General features: G+C 35.9%; 1 protein-coding gene across 1 annotated transcript; it reads left to right on the forward strand.

The window, feature by feature from the left end:
* Positions 1–419: 419 nt before the first annotated feature.
* LOC107719349 (uncharacterized) lies at positions 420–20,101 on the forward strand. Its single transcript, XM_016526748.1, has 23 exons — positions 420–630; positions 1,620–1,722; positions 1,798–1,938; positions 2,905–2,958; positions 3,037–3,084; positions 3,753–3,803; positions 4,819–4,899; positions 5,217–5,277; positions 7,242–7,297; positions 7,375–7,529; positions 8,028–8,193; positions 10,162–10,229; positions 11,000–11,102; positions 11,178–11,318; positions 12,285–12,338; positions 12,417–12,464; positions 13,751–13,801; positions 14,817–14,897; positions 15,215–15,275; positions 17,240–17,295; positions 17,373–17,527; positions 18,026–18,191; positions 19,762–20,101. Exons 1-23 carry the CDS (start codon positions 436–438, stop codon positions 19,914–19,916), a joined length of 2,250 nt encoding a protein of 749 aa, XP_016382234.1. The 5' UTR covers positions 420–435; the 3' UTR covers positions 19,917–20,101.
* Positions 20,102–20,989: the final 888 nt, after the last annotated feature.

The following is a 20,989-nucleotide window of genomic DNA, read 5'->3' on the forward strand; positions in this document are numbered from 1 at the left end:
TATATGTTATTATTTAAAAGCTGCTTGTGATGGGCTTTGGTTCATCATGTGACTTTCTCATCACCACATGCATTTGGTGGTTATCAGTGTATTACAAAGGTACAAAACAGATTTCAGTACTTCAATAGGTTGGTATATTAACAGTATATCAGTTAATGAAATTACGGTATTTAACTGTAAATTAACCACAGCTGCCGGTTTTTTACCGTAAATTTTACGGAATTTTTTTTACAGTGCATACTTGAAATAGAATGTCAATTTTTATAGATTTAATCCATCCTTGCTAATTAAAAGTATTTATTTCCTTCCAAAAAAAAATCTATGACATAAGCCTATCTACAGTAGATGCGTTACAGTCCAACTTAATATGCTCACTGCGTATAGTATCTGCTCCTCTGTCAAAAATGAGAGCAGTATGTTCTTCTCTGAAGGTGCATGGCCTCCTTATACCAAGAACCAGACTGGTCCACCAAACTAGAGACCGTGAAAGACAATATCATCAAGAGACTCAGCGGACCAGGAGTCAGCTGGGACGACAAATCGGCCAAATTGAAGAAATATTACATGAAAGACTTCTTCAGCTTGACTGACCTCTGGGCAGTGCTGTTTGTCACATCATATGTGAAAGAGGTCTGTAACTATTCATAACACAACCCACCTTGACTTGTTGAGAGTAGAAGTGGTCATGTTCAGTTTTAAAGTGCATGTGTTTTTAGGTCGACCTATGGTGGATTTTATGGATAACGATAACTAGGTATTATTAGATACATATCATATATATATATATTTTTTTTTTAATGATTTATATTATGTCTATTATTATTATATATTATATATCACACATATTTCTTAAATATATACATATATGTGTGTGTATTTCTATATACATATAAATATACACAGTACACACAGATATAGCCTAATATGTAAACACAAACATTTATTCTGGATGCGATTAATCATGATTAATAGATTTGGCAGTCCTGTATGCAGCTGTTGCATGCTGATAATATTAATTGCAATGAACAGTTTTAAATTTTAAAGAATTTTAAAATTCTAACATTGAAATGCAAAACTATTTTTAAAATGTCGAGAAATTGAGAAATTTTTAAATTATTAGAAGTCAGAGCAATCACAGCTTTTATTTACTCACTGCTTTAATAACACTAGTAGTGACAGTGTTAAAAATAGACCATCGTTCATGAGAACGAATATGAAATCTACTCTCAGAAAGAGCCACTTCTCTTAATGAAGTAAAGTTTCTGGTGGAACCTTCTGCAGAACCTCAAACATCCTGTTGTAAACTCAAACTTCAGCACATTATTTCAAACATCTCAAAGCCTTTTCTTTAGGATGGTATCAGTGGAGGAACCGCTGACTGTCTTCATTTTGTACATTCCTCAGAGAAGCGCCCTTTCTAAAAGGTTCTGCCAGTGGAGCGATATGAAGAACCCCAAATGTTGCCTCACGTGCCTTTAAATTTTTACATTTACAGCTTGTTTTTAAAACTTAAATACTCAGGACATGTTGAGCAAATGCCATCAATCAAACTTTTTCGTGATCGCCCTGGTAGTCTCCACTACAACATAACACTACAATAAAAAATATGTTCTCTTCAGATCGATGAACAAACACTCACAGATCAGCGGGACCTGCACAATGAAGACCCGTATCCCATTTACGCAGTGATCGACAAGCAATGCAAAAGGCGTGAGGAAGGAGGTCTGTGTTTTTGTCTGAAAGAGACTCTTAATGTGTTTGTGTCAGCTGTTGTATGGAGGTGTTTTCTGTCTGCAGACCCCTGGTTTGAGATCAGTCCACATGAAGCAGGTTATTCCCTCTCTGGAGCGTTTGTGGAAACCTGCAACTTTGGCAGCCAGTTTGACAACGGCTCAAAGAAAAAACACCAGCCTGAAATGGACATGCTGTACCTGCAAGGTAACAAACTCTGTTGCAGGACTGCTGTAGCATGCAGAGAGAGCGCAGCCAAAGAAGAGTAGGTTAATAGAGAAACAGACAAACATCCACAAAAACACAAACACAAGTCCAAGGGTGCAAACAGCTCCAAGTAAAATAATTATGACAGGGCATGAATGCAACACATACTTTATATCCACAGCGGCTAACAAGCTTAACAAGGTAACAAGCGGGCATGTTTAATTGTCTAGGGAACTCACAAGGGTAACTAACAGACACAGTAGGAACAGCGAGACACTTCAACAAAAGTCCAAACACCAACACACAGGGAATATATAACAACTGCTTTATTTATTATTCGTAATACCAACTTTCAGTGTATATTGTACGCTGTACATTGAACTGACCTAAATTAGATAATAGAACAAAACACATGAATATTCTCTGTGACATCTAGCTAATTGTCAAGTAAAAACTGAAATGTAGCCAAGGGAATGATTGGAAATGTTCAAAAATAATTTTTTCAACTTAAAACTTTATTTTGCATTGACATTGTAGAAACTCACTTAATTTGATTTCATTTCATTTATTTGTATAGCACAAATAAACACACCAGGAGCTGACCACTGTGCTTTACAGAGTATAAGATAAAGCGAGAGAGAGAAAGCAGGAACACATAATGAAATAAAAACATAATTAAGATTTGTTAAATGCCTAGGCAAGAAGATAAAACGTTAACTTCGATTTAAACTCATGTACAGAGGACAGGGATCTCAGAGATAAGGGGAGGCTATTCCAGAGCACTGACAATCATTAAAACAGGAGTAATATGTTCACATTTGCGCACTCTATTTCATTATGACACACAGAAATGAATACTTCAGTACAGACACATCTCTGCCATGAGCTCTGTTCAGGAAGCTGAGGGACAAAATTAGTTTCATTTATTTGAAACGTTGTGTTTGTTTCATCTTGTGTTTTCTGCAGCTATGTGCAGCAGTGCTTTAGCTGATGGAGAGGCGACCTGGAAATGGATAAAAGGTACAACTTGAATTGTAAAACTTGAAGATTTAATTCTGCTTAAAAGTCATTTCGTTTTCATTTGATTTTGTTTTTCAGCTATTTCAGTACCTGAAATAAAATCGGTATTAGACAAAATGGAGCAAGGTATAGAATTTTATTATGTTTATTTATCGATTAGTTCCATGTATTCAAATATTTGTTGAGCTTTCATTTGTGGCCAAGCAGATGTTCAAGCCACATGCTGAAATATTAAGTGTCAGACTCATCTAAAAATACCGTAAAACCAAAATTTATTCAGACACCTTCAACATTTCTCACATTATCACAGTTTATTTGCTATAGTTTAGAAATGTGTAATAAAATATAGAGTGAAACTGTGTCAGAACAAATTCATCTTGATAATGTCAGATAAGTTGATAGAAAGGTATGTAACAAAACACGCTCAGGTCAAAGTGTGAAATCAAATTTTTGGTGCCACATTTTTTTATCAGGTAGTCCACTGTATGAAGAATGTTTTGGAATAATATGTCACAGTTTACTTTATTTTGCTATTCTCACTTACATAAATGAACTATAGTGTCCTGCACCCACTAGTAAAAAAAATATATAAAATATATAAAATTATATCTAGTGTCTGAATAATTTTTGGTTTGACTGTATGTATTAAAAAGGTCTCTTCAAAACTGTTAACATCCCATGGATAAACCTGTAGCACTTGCTAAAAATATATCACCAGCCCTGATGTGATATTGTTTTGTATGATTGCTTCTGGTTGTGGGGAAACACCTGCTATTCACTGTAAAAATGAAAAGATCAATCCGGAGGAAACGCCTCAAGAACCACTCAGGAGCCTGTCGGTGAAGGTCAGTGAGGAACTTGCAAGGTTTCTTGACAAACTCTTTCAAAAGGAATGAACAACTTGAATTATTTTATTCAATGCATTAATGCAATTCATGGAAGCACAAAAAAAATGCAATACATGTTACATAGAGTTAACTAAAAACCAGGTGGCTCAAATCTACTGTCGGTTATTAAACGTCTTTCCCCTATTACAATTCAATGTATATTGCAATCAATGTAAAGTAATAATAATAGTTCGTCATGCAATAGAAGACGAACAATGAAAAAGAAGAAGCAGTTGGTTGAAAATAAGGGGAGGTGTTAGATTTAACACCAAAACACCATGTCAAAATACTTGAAAAATGTCTGTAAGTACAGATTAAAAATGCTATTTTCCATCAACACGCATCTGTCACAGGTAGTGCTAAGCATGTTTGATGAAGAAGGAGAATCCACAAAGAATTTTAATATATCCACAAGAAGAAACACACAGGAATAAACTTATAAGCACAGGAATACATTTTAAAATTTAATTTATTTCTGTGATCAAAGCTGAATTTTCAGCATCATAACTCCAGACTTCAGTGTCACATGATCTTCAGAAATCATTCTAATATGCTGATTTGCTGCTCAAGAAGCTGTTTTGTAACATTATACACTATACCATTCAAAAGCTTGAAATGTTTTTTGAGCAGCAAAATCAGAATATTAGAATGATTTCTGAAGGATCATGTGACTGGAGTAATGATGCTAAAGATTCCGCTTTGAATTCACAGGAATAAATTAAATATTAAAATATATTCAAATAGAAATGTTATTTTAAATAGTAAAAATGTTTCAAAATGTTGCTGTTTTTGCTGTACTTTGGATCAAATAAATGTAGGCTTGGTGAGCAGAAGAGATTTCTTAAAAAAACATTACAAATCTTACTGTTCAAAAACTGTTGACTGGTAGTGTGTGTATATAAGCAAGACATTTTGCAGTGTGCTTATGTTTGTTTAATTTGTCAATGTATTTCCCTGTCCCCGTCGTCTATAGACGAATGTTACCAGGAGCTCTTGAACCCTGTGGATGCTGACCCTTCTGCCCTTGAGCAGTCCTCCAGAACAAAGCTGACCGGTAAACTTTTCCTAAAGTGTGCTAGAATTTATATAGAGAATATCTGGGGCTAGTTGTCACACTTACTGCAGTGAATATTTCTCAGGGGTGGTTCATTTTTGTTTTTAAGTTTATTTCTGACAGACAAAAGAAGTTATTCATCACATTTGTTCATCACTTCAAGGGTAGATAACATCTGAACTGATGCAATGAAAACAAGGCTGTGATGGAAATATGAGTTTCGATGAAATCGAGTTTTTTTGTTAGAGAAATAAATATTTGTACTATTTTATGTTCACAAAGGTAAACAATAGTAATATGTCCCCCTCTTTTTGCAGACCTTTTTGGAGGCCAAAGGCAGTTTGGCCAAACTGCTGATAAGCACAAAAAAACAGCCAGGTCAGGTCACCTTTATTTACAGTATATAGCACTTTATACAATACAGATTGTGTAAAAGCAGCTTTACAGTGTTAAACAGAAAAGGCTTGTAAATGTTGCAAACAAAATTAAATTCTGCTATAATAATAATATGTTTTATTTATATAGCACCTTTCAGCATCTTTAACACTAATGAAACGGCCTAGCTTGGCAATGCGACCTAATTGAAAGAATGCGGATTTGGTGACAGAGTTAATATGAGCTTGAAAAGAGAGAGATGAATCGAAAATAACACCTAGATTTTTAACATTACAAGATGATCTAATAGGAGTACCAGCTATCTCACAAGAAAAGTAATTAGGAATGCTGCTACTGAGTGACAGGGTTCCAACAATAATGATCTTGGTTTTAGCCATGCTTTGTTTTTAAAAATTAGAGGTTATCCAATCTTTTATTTCATGTACGCAAGCAGAAATGGTGTCAATTGGAGTGGATAGAGCAGGCCTAGAGATAGAGTAGAATGTCATCAGCATGTAAATGGTAATTAAAGCCATATCGGTACAAGATTTGATGCAGGGGGAGTATGTAAATAATGAATAATAGCGGGCCAAGGACAGATCCCTGGGGGACACCTTGCTTCAAATGGACAGTAGGGGATTGAAAATCCTGCACTGAGATGTAGAACTGTCTGTCAGAGAAGAAAACCAGGAAAGAACAGCACCAGAAACACCCACATCAGAGAAATAAGTAAATTATGGGAAACAGTATCAAAGGCAGAGCTAAGGTCAAGTAGCAGAAGTATAGAGAGAGAACCAGAGTCACCAGAGAGTAGTAAATCATTCAGTACCTTTACAAGTGCAGTTCAATGCTATGCAATGGACGAAAGCCAGATTGAAAGGCATCAAAGAGATTATTTTCAACTAGAAAAGACTGAAGCTGGGAGGCAACAGTACAGTATTTTCCAATAATTTAGCAATGAACGATAAATTTGAAATTGGACGATAATTAGATAAAACTGAGGGATTGAGGTTGAGTTTTTTGAGAACTGGGGTGAATGCAGCAGTTTTAAGTGGCACAGGGAATGATGAACAGAGGTAAGAGATGCATTGATGAAATGAGAAATAGGTGCAGAGATGACAGAGTGGCACAGTTTTAGAAGAGGAGTAGGTACAGGATCAAGACGACAGGTTGACGAATTAGCTTGCAAAATTAAATCAGAAACAGAAGAGGGATTGGCAGAGAAAAGTCCGACAGGAACTGACCAGAGAGATTGGGCCTAAAGCTAAACTTCGTAGCCTCATTAGAGAAACACTGGTGGAGGGCATCTGTCTTTTCCAATAAATACTTCATGAAGGAAAGCAAAATTGATCTGAAGTTAAACCATCATGAGATGGAGGTTTGGTAAGCTTATTTATTGTGTTAAATAATACTTTTGGCCTATTACATGATTTGTTGGTCATACAATGATTGGTCATACAATCTTTTACATTTTTAACACACTGTGTTAGCTTAGATAATTTAGAAGTTTCATCTGGTCTTGTTGAAATATAGATCCATCTACCTATCTCAGCGAGGCAGGGAAACATCATGGACTGATGGCCAGTCCATCACAGTCTCTAATATGACACTGTGATCATATAAGAGACACTTATATCATATTAGAGACACTGTGATGGACTGGTGTGTATCCGTGGTGTTTCTTCCTATACTACACAATACATTTTAGCAGCTGCAACTGAGATTGCAACTTTACACAAAAGATTCCATAAAAATTCAAAATACTGTTTTTTTTTCTAAGTTTAAAAAACGATAATCTGAAGATCCTGTGATGAAACCTTTTTAATCTGCAAAGAACCATGTAGTTAAGAACCCTATACAGCCAGGAGTTATTGATAAGACCCTAAGAACCATTTACTGAGCTGAAGAACTGAAGAGTTTTAGAAAACTAATTTTGAAGAGTGTATTTGTTTCATTGATCTTTGTAGATGCATTGCTCAGAGGATCTGGGGCAGGAATTATAACTTCCTCCACAACATGACAGGTGAGAACAGACCCGTTTGGTAACTGGAAATTCATTGTGAATAATAAATCGACTCACTTCAAGCTATGGTTGAGTAGATGAATCAGTGCCAGCCGCTCTTTTGCAAAAAGAGACGAGAGATTTAATAGACGCCGGACTGTTGATCAACTCACCCTACTTCTCAGTGCTGAGAAAAGAACGAAACATTGACCTCATCATTGCTCTGGATTACAGCGATGGAGATCCTTTCACGGTATATGCTTATTTAATTCAATATAATGCACACATTGTCTCAAAAAAGTTAATTTAAAAGAATACATCCCCTAGAAATGTAAATTCCATCACCATTTACTCACCCTCATGTTGTTCTGATCCCATATATAAACTCTTCTTTCTTCTGTGGAACACAAATGGAATTTTTTTAAATAATGATGACATTCATAGTTGCCACCATAACCTAAAATATACAGAACTTCAAAAACACTGACAGATAATTACAAATGCTGTGCATCATCTGAAAAGATAAAAACAAGAAAGAAAAACATTTCAAAAGATTTTATTTTGAGTTCTGTAATATCTGGATAGAGCCTCCATCCATCAAGTTTCCCATTCATCTCAGTGGTGGTTTCTTGCCTGGTGCATGATGAAATATAGAGTAAAGGGGGAGATTTAAGTGAATACCGTCATTCTCAACAAAAATGTCTGTCTAAGCCTTTTAATTAAGTGCTACCGCTCTATTTTTCCATTGCAGACAGTGAGAGAAGCTGCTAAAACGTGCAAGAAACTAAAGATCCCTTTCCCTGAAGTCAACATTCCCAGTGATGAAGGGAAGAAACCAAAGGACTTCTATGTGTTCAAAGGCCAAAACGCTCCAACCGTGATTCACATCCCTCTGTTTAATGTGGTCAACTGTGGAGGCAAGTTAACATCTTCCAGTCATCCTGAATAATGCAGAAATGCTGAATAATGCTGCAGATTTCCAGATTCTCTGAAGATTCTTCAGATCATATTTAATGTCTGATAAACTGTTAACATGCATGTTACATTCTGACTAGGTGTGGTAATGAGAAAAAGCCTAAAATACCTTATAACCTGCATATATTCACCGGACACATCAGTTTTTGATATTGTAGTCATGGTTTGATTTGTACATTAAATGAATGCGTGCTCCCTTTATCTGTTGATTTGTTGAGTGACAGAGGCGCGTGCTCTTTCAGTGAAGTTCAAATTAGACTCGCTTTTGGGAAAGACAAAGAATTTTGTGTAATAGAAATATGCGGCTTGAATTCATGTTGAGGTGTGTTGAACGATTACTAAACAGTTTAATCTAAATAATTGCGTGCTCCATTGATCTTTTGCTTGTTTGATTGTGCGACATGGATGCGCGTGCTTGGTCCGGACCCTTAAAGTAAAGTTTACTTTTTCTGCGCCATTATTTAAAGCCCAAAAAAAGTATGTCTTAACCCATATCACACCATTTGCTAAGCCACATTATTAGGGGTTCAAGCACCTAAGGTGCCGGAAGTTCCCTGAACTCTATTGTACACTGTAAAAAATGACCGTGAATTTAGAAAGACTGTAAAAATGCTACAGTAAAAACCTGTTAAATGGTTAACGGTAAGTTCCCCTACTATATACGGTGAAAAACTGTATAGGACATTACATGTAATTTTACGGTAGTATACCGTTTTTGGAAGTGAAAAAGACCGTATAATTTACAGTGAATAACCGTAAATTGACATTCCCACAATTCCCTGCGTTACATTTCAAATTTGATGTTTTTTTTGTTGAAATAACTATGTTTCTTCTTATTTTTTTCTTATCAGTTTTGTATATTAGGGTTGTGTGTTACACCTAATGTTGTTAAATGAATGTTTATTGCATTATTTCAGTTTCATGTGTGTTACCATGATGGTGTTTAGTGTTTGTGTTTCTATATATGTTATTATTTAAAAGCTGCTTGTGATGGGCTTTGGTTCATCATGTGACTTTCTCATCACCACATGCATTTGGTGGTTATCAGTGTATTACAAAGGTACAAAACAGATTTCAGTACTTCAATAGGTTGGTATATTAACAGTATATCAGTTAATGAAATTACGGTATTTAACTGTAAATTAACCACAGCTGCCGGTTTTTTACCGTAAATTTTACGGAATTTTTTTTACAGTGCATACTTGAAATAGAATGTCAATTTTTATAGATTTAATCCATCCTTGCTAATTAAAAGTATTTATTTCCTTCCAAAAAAAAATCTATGACATAAGCCTATCTACAGTAGATGCGTTACAGTCCAACTTAATATGCTCACTGCGTATAGTATCTGCTCCTCGAATAGATCTGGCAGAGTCTTGTTGCTTTATTCACTTTAAACAGGCTCTGCTGTTTTGGGTAAGGAGCACAGCATGTCTCAGGGCCCACACAAACAGATGTTTACTCTGTAAAATCTCAAAGCCAATCCTGCGGGTTGTCAAGGCCAGATATATTTATGGACAAGGGCGGCACGCAATCTCAAAGCCTTTGTCCACAAGTGAAGAAAATATGGTTTCAGTTGGTGCTTTCTGGCACCTACCGAAAGTAATGATTGATTATAGGCAGAGAGAGCCCTCTGTACTAATTTCATCATTGCTGACAAAATAAACAAATAAAAGAAAAAAAGGCCACATAAAATGTTGTTTTCCAGTGTCTATCTTGTTGGGTTATTTTCTCTATTTCTTTATTTTGGGAGAGTGTCAGGGAAAATTAATGTAATTAACTCACCCTGAGGCAGAGTGTTGCACTTGAAGTTTGTCACCCTGAAATTCTGTTATCTTGGAATGAAGGAGAAAAACACAATCCCCCTCTCTGCTGTTATTTTTTCCCTCTCATATTGAATTTTTGCTCAGTGCTTGAATGTCTTGAAGAGGCTCCGATGTCGCTGTCAGAGCTTCTGCTCTCATTTGGGCTGGAGAAGGCGACGCGTGCGTCAGCTCGGCTGAAATCACCGCTAATACGTCTTAATGAGTAACGCTGACTGTCGCTCATGATTTGCAGTAAATATTTTCAGTGCTACTTCGTCCTTTGCTTAACGTCTCTCTGGCGGAAGGAATCAAACAAACCATAAGTATCATCGCCACATGAACCGAAGTTATTTTGGGTGTCCAGCGGAGAAGAGTTTCATCTGGAAATGCACTCTTGATGTTTGTCAAATGATCAGGAACTAGTCCTCCAAATCACATTGTAAAGCACAGACCTGTCCTGCAGCAACCTCTGATGTGACAAAACAAAGTGTTGAACACACCAGTGTTGTCTGTAAATATTGAAACTTCACAAAGCATATTTTACTTTGAAGGTCCCAGGCGCACAACTATATGACAAATGATTGCACACTGCATAATGTTGCTGTAGCACATTAGTGCAAATGGAGATGCAGACCTGGAATCAAACTCAGCAAACATCTCAAAGCCTTTTCTTTAGGATGGTATCAGTGGAGGAACCGCTGACTGTCTTCATTTTGTACATTCCTCAGAGAAGCGCCCTTTCTAAAAGGTTCTGCCAGTGGAGCGATATGAAGAACCCCAAATGTTGCCTCACGTGCCTTTAAATTTTTACATTTACAGCTTGTTTTTAAAACTTAAATACTCAGGACATGTTGAGCAAATGCCATCAATCAAACTTTTTCGTGATCGCCCTGGTAGTCTCCACTACAACATAACACTACAATAAAAAATATGTTCTCTTCAGATCGATGAACAAACACTCACAGATCAGCGGGACCTGCACAATGAAGACCCGTATCCCATTTACGCAGTGATCGACAAGCAATGCAAAAGGCGTGAGGAAGGAGGTCTGTGTTTTTGTCTGAAAGAGACTCTTAATGTGTTTGTGTCAGCTGTTGTATGGAGGTGTTTTCTGTCTGCAGACCCCTGGTTTGAGATCAGTCCACATGAAGCAGGTTATTCCCTCTCTGGAGCGTTTGTGGAAACCTGCAACTTTGGCAGCCAGTTTGACAACGGCTCAAAGAAAAAACACCAGCCTGAAATGGACATGCTGTACCTGCAAGGTAACAAACTCTGTTGCAGGACTGCTGTAGCATGCAGAGAGAGCGCAGCCAAAGAAGAGTAGGTTAATAGAGAAACAGACAAACATCCACAAAAACACAAACACAAGTCCAAGGGTGCAAACAGCTCCAAGTAAAATAATTATGACAGGGCATGAATGCAACACATACTTTATATCCACAGCGGCTAACAAGCTTAACAAGGTAACAAGCGGGCATGTTTAATTGTCTAGGGAACTCACAAGGGTAACTAACAGACACAGTAGGAACAGCGAGACACTTCAACAAAAGTCCAAACACCAACACACAGGGAATATATAACAACTGCTTTATTTATTATTCGTAATACCAACTTTCAGTGTATATTGTACGCTGTACATTGAACTGACCTAAATTAGATAATAGAACAAAACACATGAATATTCTCTGTGACATCTAGCTAATTGTCAAGTAAAAACTGAAATGTAGCCAAGGGAATGATTGGAAATGTTCAAAAATAATTTTTTCAACTTAAAACTTTATTTTGCATTGACATTGTAGAAACTCACTTAATTTGATTTCATTTCATTTATTTGTATAGCACAAATAAACACACCAGGAGCTGACCACTGTGCTTTACAGAGTATAAGATAAAGCGAGAGAGAGAAAGCAGGAACACATAATGAAATAAAAACATAATTACGATTTGTTAAATGCCTAGGCAAGAAGATAAAACGTTAACTTCGATTTAAACTCATGTACAGAGGACAGGGATCTCAGAGATAAGGGGAGGCTATTCCAGAGCACTGACAATCATTAAAACAGGAGTAATATGTTCACATTTGCGCACTCTATTTCATTATGACACACAGAAATGAATACTTCAGTACAGACACATCTCTGCCATGAGCTCTGTTCAGGAAGCTGAGGGACAAAATTAGTTTCATTTATTTGAAACGTTGTGTTTGTTTCATCTTGTGTTTTCTGCAGCTATGTGCAGCAGTGCTTTAGCTGATGGAGAGGCGACCTGGAAATGGATAAAAGGTACAACTTGAATTGTAAAACTTGAAGATTTAATTCTGCTTAAAAGTCATTTCGTTTTCATTTGATTTTGTTTTTCAGCTATTTCAGTACCTGAAATAAAATCGGTATTAGACAAAATGGAGCAAGGTATAGAATTTTATTATGTTTATTTATCGATTAGTTCCATGTATTCAAATATTTGTTGAGCTTTCATTTGTGGCCAAGCAGATGTTCAAGCCACATGCTGAAATATTAAGTGTCAGACTCATCTAAAAATACCGTAAAACCAAAATTTATAGATTTGTTAAATGCCTAGGCAAGAAGATAAAACGTTAACTTCGATTTAAACTCATGTACAGAGGACAGGGATCTCAGAGATAAGGGGAGGCTATTCCAGAGCACTGACAATCATTAAAACAGGAGTAATATGTTCACATTTGCGCACTCTATTTCATTATGACACACAGAAATGAATACTTCAGTACAGACACATCTCTGCCATGAGCTCTGTTCAGGAAGCTGAGGGACAAAATTAGTTTCATTTATTTGAAACGTTGTGTTTGTTTCATCTTGTGTTTTCTGCAGCTATGTGCAGCAGTGCTTTAGCTGATGGAGAGGCGACCTGGAAATGGATAAAAGGTACAACTTGAATTGTAAAACTTGAAGATTTAATTCTGCTTAAAAGTCATTTCGTTTTCATTTGATTTTGTTTTTCAGCTATTTCAGTACCTGAAATAAAATCGGTATTAGACAAAATGGAGCAAGGTATAGAATTTTATTATGTTTATTTATCGATTAGTTCCATGTATTCAAATATTTGTTGAGCTTTCATTTGTGGCCAAGCAGATGTTCAAGCCACATGCTGAAATATTAAGTGTCAGACTCATCTAAAAATACCGTAAAACCAAAATTTATTCAGACACCTTCAACATTTCTCACATTATCACAGTTTATTTGCTATAGTTTAGAAATGTGTAATAAAATATAGAGTGAAACTGTGTCAGAACAAATTCATCTTGATAATGTCAGATAAGTTGATAGAAAGGTATGTAACAAAACACGCTCAGGTCAAAGTGTGAAATCAAATTTTTGGTGCCACATTTTTTTATCAGGTAGTCCACTGTATGAAGAATGTTTTGGAATAATATGTCACAGTTTACTTTATTTTGCTATTCTCACTTACATAAATGAACTATAGTGTCCTGCACCCACTAGTAAAAAAAATATATAAAATATATAAAATTATATCTAGTGTCTGAATAATTTTTGGTTTGACTGTATGTATTAAAAAGGTCTCTTCAAAACTGTTAACATCCCATGGATAAACCTGTAGCACTTGCTAAAAATATATCACCAGCCCTGATGTGATATTGTTTTGTATGATTGCTTCTGGTTGTGGGGAAACACCTGCTATTCACTGTAAAAATGAAAAGATCAATCCGGAGGAAACGCCTCAAGAACCACTCAGGAGCCTGTCGGTGAAGGTCAGTGAGGAACTTGCAAGGTTTCTTGACAAACTCTTTCAAAAGGAATGAACAACTTGAATTATTTTATTCAATGCATTAATGCAATTCATGGAAGCACAAAAAAAATGCAATACATGTTACATAGAGTTAACTAAAAACCAGGTGGCTCAAATCTACTGTCGGTTATTAAACGTCTTTCCCCTATTACAATTCAATGTATATTGCAATCAATGTAAAGTAATAATAATAGTTCGTCATGCAATAGAAGACGAACAATGAAAAAGAAGAAGCAGTTGGTTGAAAATAAGGGGAGGTGTTAGATTTAACACCAAAACACCATGTCAAAATACTTGAAAAATGTCTGTAAGTACAGATTAAAAATGCTATTTTCCATCAACACGCATCTGTCACAGGTAGTGCTAAGCATGTTTGATGAAGAAGGAGAATCCACAAAGAATTTTAATATATCCACAAGAAGAAACACACAGGAATAAACTTATAAGCACAGGAATACATTTTAAAATTTAATTTATTTCTGTGATCAAAGCTGAATTTTCAGCATCATAACTCCAGACTTCAGTGTCACATGATCTTCAGAAATCATTCTAATATGCTGATTTGCTGCTCAAGAAGCTGTTTTGTAACATTATACACTATACCATTCAAAAGCTTGAAATGTTTTTTGAGCAGCAAAATCAGAATATTAGAATGATTTCTGAAGGATCATGTGACTGGAGTAATGATGCTAAAGATTCCGCTTTGAATTCACAGGAATAAATTAAATATTAAAATATATTCAAATAGAAATGTTATTTTAAATAGTAAAAATGTTTCAAAATGTTGCTGTTTTTGCTGTACTTTGGATCAAATAAATGTAGGCTTGGTGAGCAGAAGAGATTTCTTAAAAAAACATTACAAATCTTACTGTTCAAAAACTGTTGACTGGTAGTGTGTGTATATAAGCAAGACATTTTGCAGTGTGCTTATGTTTGTTTAATTTGTCAATGTATTTCCCTGTCCCCGTCGTCTATAGACGAATGTTACCAGGAGCTCTTGAACCCTGTGGATGCTGACCCTTCTGCCCTTGAGCAGTCCTCCAGAACAAAGCTGACCGGTAAACTTTTCCTAAAGTGTGCTAGAATTTATATAGAGAATATCTGGGGCTAGTTGTCACACTTACTGCAGTGAATATTTCTCAGGGGTGGTTCATTTTTGTTTTTAAGTTTATTTCTGACAGACAAAAGAAGTTATTCATCACATTTGTTCATCACTTCAAGGGTAGATAACATCTGAACTGATGCAATGAAAACAAGGCTGTGATGGAAATATGAGTTTCGATGAAATCGAGTTTTTTTGTTAGAGAAATAAATATTTGTACTATTTTATGTTCACAAAGGTAAACAATAGTAATATGTCCCCCTCTTTTTGCAGACCTTTTTGGAGGCCAAAGGCAGTTTGGCCAAACTGCTGATAAGCACAAAAAAACAGCCAGGTCAGGTCACCTTTATTTACAGTATATAGCACTTTATACAATACAGATTGTGTAAAAGCAGCTTTACAGTGTTAAACAGAAAAGGCTTGTAAATGTTGCAAACAAAATTAAATTCTGCTATAATAATAATATGTTTTATTTATATAGCACCTTTCAGCATCTTTAACACTAATGAAACGGCCTAGCTTGGCAATGCGACCTAATTGAAAGAATGCGGATTTGGTGACAGAGTTAATATGAGCTTGAAAAGAGAGAGATGAATCGAAAATAACACCTAGATTTTTAACATTACAAGATGATCTAATAGGAGTACCAGCTATCTCACAAGAAAAGTAATTAGGAATGCTGCTACTGAGTGACAGGGTTCCAACAATAATGATCTTGGTTTTAGCCATGCTTTGTTTTTAAAAATTAGAGGTTATCCAATCTTTTATTTCATGTACGCAAGCAGAAATGGTGTCAATTGGAGTGGATAGAGCAGGCCTAGAGATAGAGTAGAATGTCATCAGCATGTAAATGGTAATTAAAGCCATATCGGTACAAGATTTGATGCAGGGGGAGTATGTAAATAATGAATAATAGCGGGCCAAGGACAGATCCCTGGGGGACACCTTGCTTCAAATGGACAGTAGGGGATTGAAAATCCTGCACTGAGATGTAGAACTGTCTGTCAGAGAAGAAAACCAGGAAAGAACAGCACCAGAAACACCCACATCAGAGAAATAAGTAAATTATGGGAAACAGTATCAAAGGCAGAGCTAAGGTCAAGTAGCAGAAGTATAGAGAGAGAACCAGAGTCACCAGAGAGTAGTAAATCATTCAGTACCTTTACAAGTGCAGTTCAATGCTATGCAATGGACGAAAGCCAGATTGAAAGGCATCAAAGAGATTATTTTCAACTAGAAAAGACTGAAGCTGGGAGGCAACAGTACAGTATTTTCCAATAATTTAGCAATGAACGATAAATTTGAAATTGGACGATAATTAGATAAAACTGAGGGATTGAGGTTGAGTTTTTTGAGAACTGGGGTGAATGCAGCAGTTTTAAGTGGCACAGGGAATGATGAACAGAGGTAAGAGATGCATTGATGAAATGAGAAATAGGTGCAGAGATGACAGAGTGGCACAGTTTTAGAAGAGGAGTAGGTACAGGATCAAGACGACAGGTTGACGAATTAGCTTGCAAAATTAAATCAGAAACAGAAGAGGGATTGGCAGAGAAAAGTCCGACAGGAACTGACCAGAGAGATTGGGCCTAAAGCTAAACTTCGTAGCCTCATTAGAGAAACACTGGTGGAGGGCATCTGTCTTTTCCAATAAATACTTCATGAAGGAAAGCAAAATTGATCTGAAGTTAAACCATCATGAGATGGAGGTTTGGTAAGCTTATTTATTGTGTTAAATAATACTTTTGGCCTATTACATGATTTGTTGGTCATACAATGATTGGTCATACAATCTTTTACATTTTTAACACACTGTGTTAGCTTAGATAATTTAGAAGTTTCATCTGGTCTTGTTGAAATATAGATCCATCTACCTATCTCAGCGAGGCAGGGAAACATCATGGACTGATGGCCAGTCCATCACAGTCTCTAATATGACACTGTGATCATATAAGAGACACTTATATCATATTAGAGACACTGTGATGGACTGGTGTGTATCCGTGGTGTTTCTTCCTATACTACACAATACATTTTAGCAGCTGCAACTGAGATTGCAACTTTACACAAAAGATTCCATAAAAATTCAAAATACTGTTTTTTTTTCTAAGTTTAAAAAACGATAATCTGAAGATCCTGTGATGAAACCTTTTTAATCTGCAAAGAACCATGTAGTTAAGAACCCTATACAGCCAGGAGTTATTGATAAGACCCTAAGAACCATTTACTGAGCTGAAGAACTGAAGAGTTTTAGAAAACTAATTTTGAAGAGTGTATTTGTTTCATTGATCTTTGTAGATGCATTGCTCAGAGGATCTGGGGCAGGAATTATAACTTCCTCCACAACATGACAGGTGAGAACAGACCCGTTTGGTAACTGGAAATTCATTGTGAATAATAAATCGACTCACTTCAAGCTATGGTTGAGTAGATGAATCAGTGCCAGCCGCTCTTTTGCAAAAAGAGACGAGAGATTTAATAGACGCCGGACTGTTGATCAACTCACCCTACTTCTCAGTGCTGAGAAAAGAACGAAACATTGACCTCATCATTGCTCTGGATTACAGCGATGGAGATCCTTTCACGGTATATGCTTATTTAATTCAATATAATGCACACATTGTCTCAAAAAAGTTAATTTAAAAGAATACATCCCCTAGAAATGTAAATTCCATCACCATTTACTCACCCTCATGTTGTTCTGATCCCATATATAAACTCTTCTTTCTTCTGTGGAACACAAATGGAATTTTTTTAAATAATGATGACATTCATAGTTGCCACCATAACCTAAAATATACAGAACTTCAAAAACACTGACAGATAATTACAAATGCTGTGCATCATCTGAAAAGATAAAAACAAGAAAGAAAAACATTTCAAAAGATTTTATTTTGAGTTCTGTAATATCTGGATAGAGCCTCCATCCATCAAGTTTCCCATTCATCTCAGTGGTGGTTTCTTGCCTGGTGCATGATGAAATATAGAGTAAAGGGGGAGATTTAAGTGAATACCGTCATTCTCAACAAAAATGTCTGTCTAAGCCTTTTAATTAAGTGCTACCGCTCTATTTTTCCATTGCAGACAGTGAGAGAAGCTGCTAAAACGTGCAAGAAACTAAAGATCCCTTTCCCTGAAGTCAACATTCCCAGTGATGAAGGGAAGAAACCAAAGGACTTCTATGTGTTCAAAGGCCAAAACGCTCCAACCGTGATTCACATCCCTCTGTTTAATGTGGTCAACTGTGGAGGCAAGTTAACATCTTCCAGTCATCCTGAATAATGCAGAAATGCTGAATAATGCTGCAGATTTCCAGATTCTCTGAAGATTCTTCAGATCATATTTAATGTCTGATAAACTGTTAACATGCATGTTACATTCTGACTAGGTGTGGTAATGAGAAAAAGCCTAAAATACCTTATAACCTGCATATATTCACCGGACACATCAGTTTTTGATATTGTAGTCATGGTTTGATTTGTACATTAAATGAATGCGTGCTCCCTTTATCTGTTGATTTGTTGAGTGACAGAGGCGCGTGCTCTTTCAGTGAAGTTCAAATTAGACTCGCTTTTGGGAAAGACAAAGAATTTTGTGTAATAGAAATATGCGGCTTGAATTCATGTTGAGGTGTGTTGAACGATTACTAAACAGTTTAATCTAAATAATTGCGTGCTCCATTGATCTTTTGCTTGTTTGATTGTGCGACATGGATGCGCGTGCTTGGTCCGGACCCTTAAAGTAAAGTTTACTTTTTCTGCGCCATTATTTAAAGCCCAAAAAAAGTATGTCTTAACCCATATCACACCATTTGCTAAGCCACATTATTAGGGGTTCAAGCACCTAAGGTGCCGGAAGTTCCCTGAACTCTATTGTACACTGTAAAAAATGACCGTGAATTTAGAAAGACTGTAAAAATGCTACAGTAAAAACCTGTTAAATGGTTAACGGTAAGTTCCCCTACTATATACGGTGAAAAACTGTATAGGACATTACATGTAATTTTACGGTAGTATACCGTTTTTGGAAGTGAAAAAGACCGTATAATTTACAGTGAATAACCGTAAATTGACATTACCGTAATTTTTACGTAATTTTTTTTACCGTGCATTTGTACAGATTTTCTTATTATTATTCTTTGTCTGTCCTAAAAGTGTCTGGCCAGCCAAAACTGTAAATCCTAGAAACCAAATTTGGCAAGATGGTCCCAAATCTCCCCCACTACTTGGGCGCACACACACCCCGATTGGACCATATAGAACTATTATAACGAAATGCATTTAAATTAAACATGGCCTTTTGCACACCAGTTAAAATGAAAATTTGCCTCTTTTTATTGCAGTAGCCTACATATTGCTGCCTTCATGCCAACCAGCAAACATGCCATCCTTCATGACTTTCTCATGTCCTGGATGCTTATAGCAATTTATAAAATGTCAGCCATTTACATCCATGTAAATGAGAGATGATGGCCGTAAAACACAGAGAGAGACACAAGACAACAAATTATTTTAGATCGCATAGTTTAAAATCTGTGTAAATGGTTCAATAGATTAACTATGCACAGCATTCATTATAGCTTCATAAAGTTTAATAAAGACTAAAACCTAAACCTAATCATTTTCCAAAGAAATCTGTGATCTCCAAAATACCTTAATTTTTATATATGCTAAATTCAGAAAACATTTGTCAAGTTGTCAGACATGCTTGAGGTCCAGTTAAATGAAGAGACAATATTATTTGTCTATTGTAATATGGTACATAAAATAATACTTCCATAGAAAGACACTTAAATACTCTGTGTATTACTGTTCCATCAGGTAAGCCTGGTGATTGGAGGAAGAAATATGGCATCTTAAAAGGCCCTTACAGCGCTGAGATGATCACTGAAGTTATGGGGGTCGCTGGAAAAAACATCTCAAACAACATAGAGAAACTGCTGGAGCAGATTCGTGCAGTCGCTGAAGCTAAATGATTCCTGGCACAAATACGGCTATATTACAAGTCGTCAAGAAATTAAAATTCAGTCTGTTTTCTAAATGCATTTTGGTCTTATTGTAAATTATTCATGCTCTGGTGAAACGGTAGATTCTCTCTGGTGATGCGGGATGTGTGGCATTATAGTCATGTTTGGACTTTATTTCTGTTTATTATTAGCCTATGTTAAAATGTTTCTGCATTTTTCAGTCCGTTTCTTCATTGTTTGACCTTCATAAGCAATAAAGAGCCGATCATTAATAATCACATCAACCATAACACAGACTGGATTTCTGCTGATTAAAATATGTATTACTTTGCTTCTGTTCCAATGAATTAATAAACTGTTCTCTAAAAACAAGGCTTTGTCCTGGTCATTTAATACACAATACACCATGCGACTACTTGAGTAGTTGGTTCATTTTTTGGCCATTCGTAATCAGTAGGTTGAACTGTCCAATACTGTATGTGCTTGACTTTTGATTTTCTAGCCATAATCCATACAGTCAGAATTAAGGCTGGGCGAAATATTTAAAAAAATTATATCTCGATATTGTCAAAATTGTTACGATATTCGATATATATCTCGATATGTTTGCATTTGCTTTTAAATAATAAAAAAAACATGAATTTCTTTTGCCCCCATTAAAAAAAACAACAAAAACAATTTAGATAGAAGTTATTGTTACAAAGTAAATACAAAATGTTTAATGCAAATTTAAGCAGTTAAAAAAAATCTAGACCAAGTGATCACTTACCGCTTTTTATTAAATGAACACATGCATATGTAACTGAAGTAGCGCAAAACAAGTGCAGAAAGTGCATTCTGTCAACTTTTTTGGTGCATGCAATTCACAATTTACACTCTGCAACTGGGAGAAATAATTAAACTGGGATAAGCATTTTTTTTTAGAAGTTTGTAGCTAAGAACACAAGTCTGTCAACTGTCTCTGGTTTAAGAGAAGCTCTGTGGCATGTTCCCACTGGCACTAAAAACCCTCTCAGATGGGAAGCTAGTTGCTGGACACTTTCATTTAGATGCTAAACTCCAGCTTGTTTCGGGGATTTTAA

This window comes from Sinocyclocheilus rhinocerous, unplaced genomic scaffold, assembly GCF_001515625.1.
Source record: "Sinocyclocheilus rhinocerous isolate Xijiao unplaced genomic scaffold, SAMN03320098_v1.1 scaffold1803, whole genome shotgun sequence".
NCBI lineage: Eukaryota > Metazoa > Chordata > Actinopteri > Cypriniformes > Cyprinidae > Sinocyclocheilus > Sinocyclocheilus rhinocerous.

Bases quoted from the DNA above. Each gene is read 5' to 3' on its own strand.
- LOC107719349 (XM_016526748.1), top strand. From the start codon at position 436: ATGGCCTCCTTATACCAAGAACCAGACTGGTCCACCAAACTAGAGACC. The intron at 17,296-17,372 runs GTGAGAACAGAC...ATGGTTGAGTAG, and splicing joins CTTCCTCCACAACATGACAG to ATGAATCAGTGCCAGCCGCT. The intron at 17,528-18,025 runs GTATATGCTTAT...TTTCCATTGCAG, and splicing joins GCGATGGAGATCCTTTCACG to ACAGTGAGAGAAGCTGCTAA.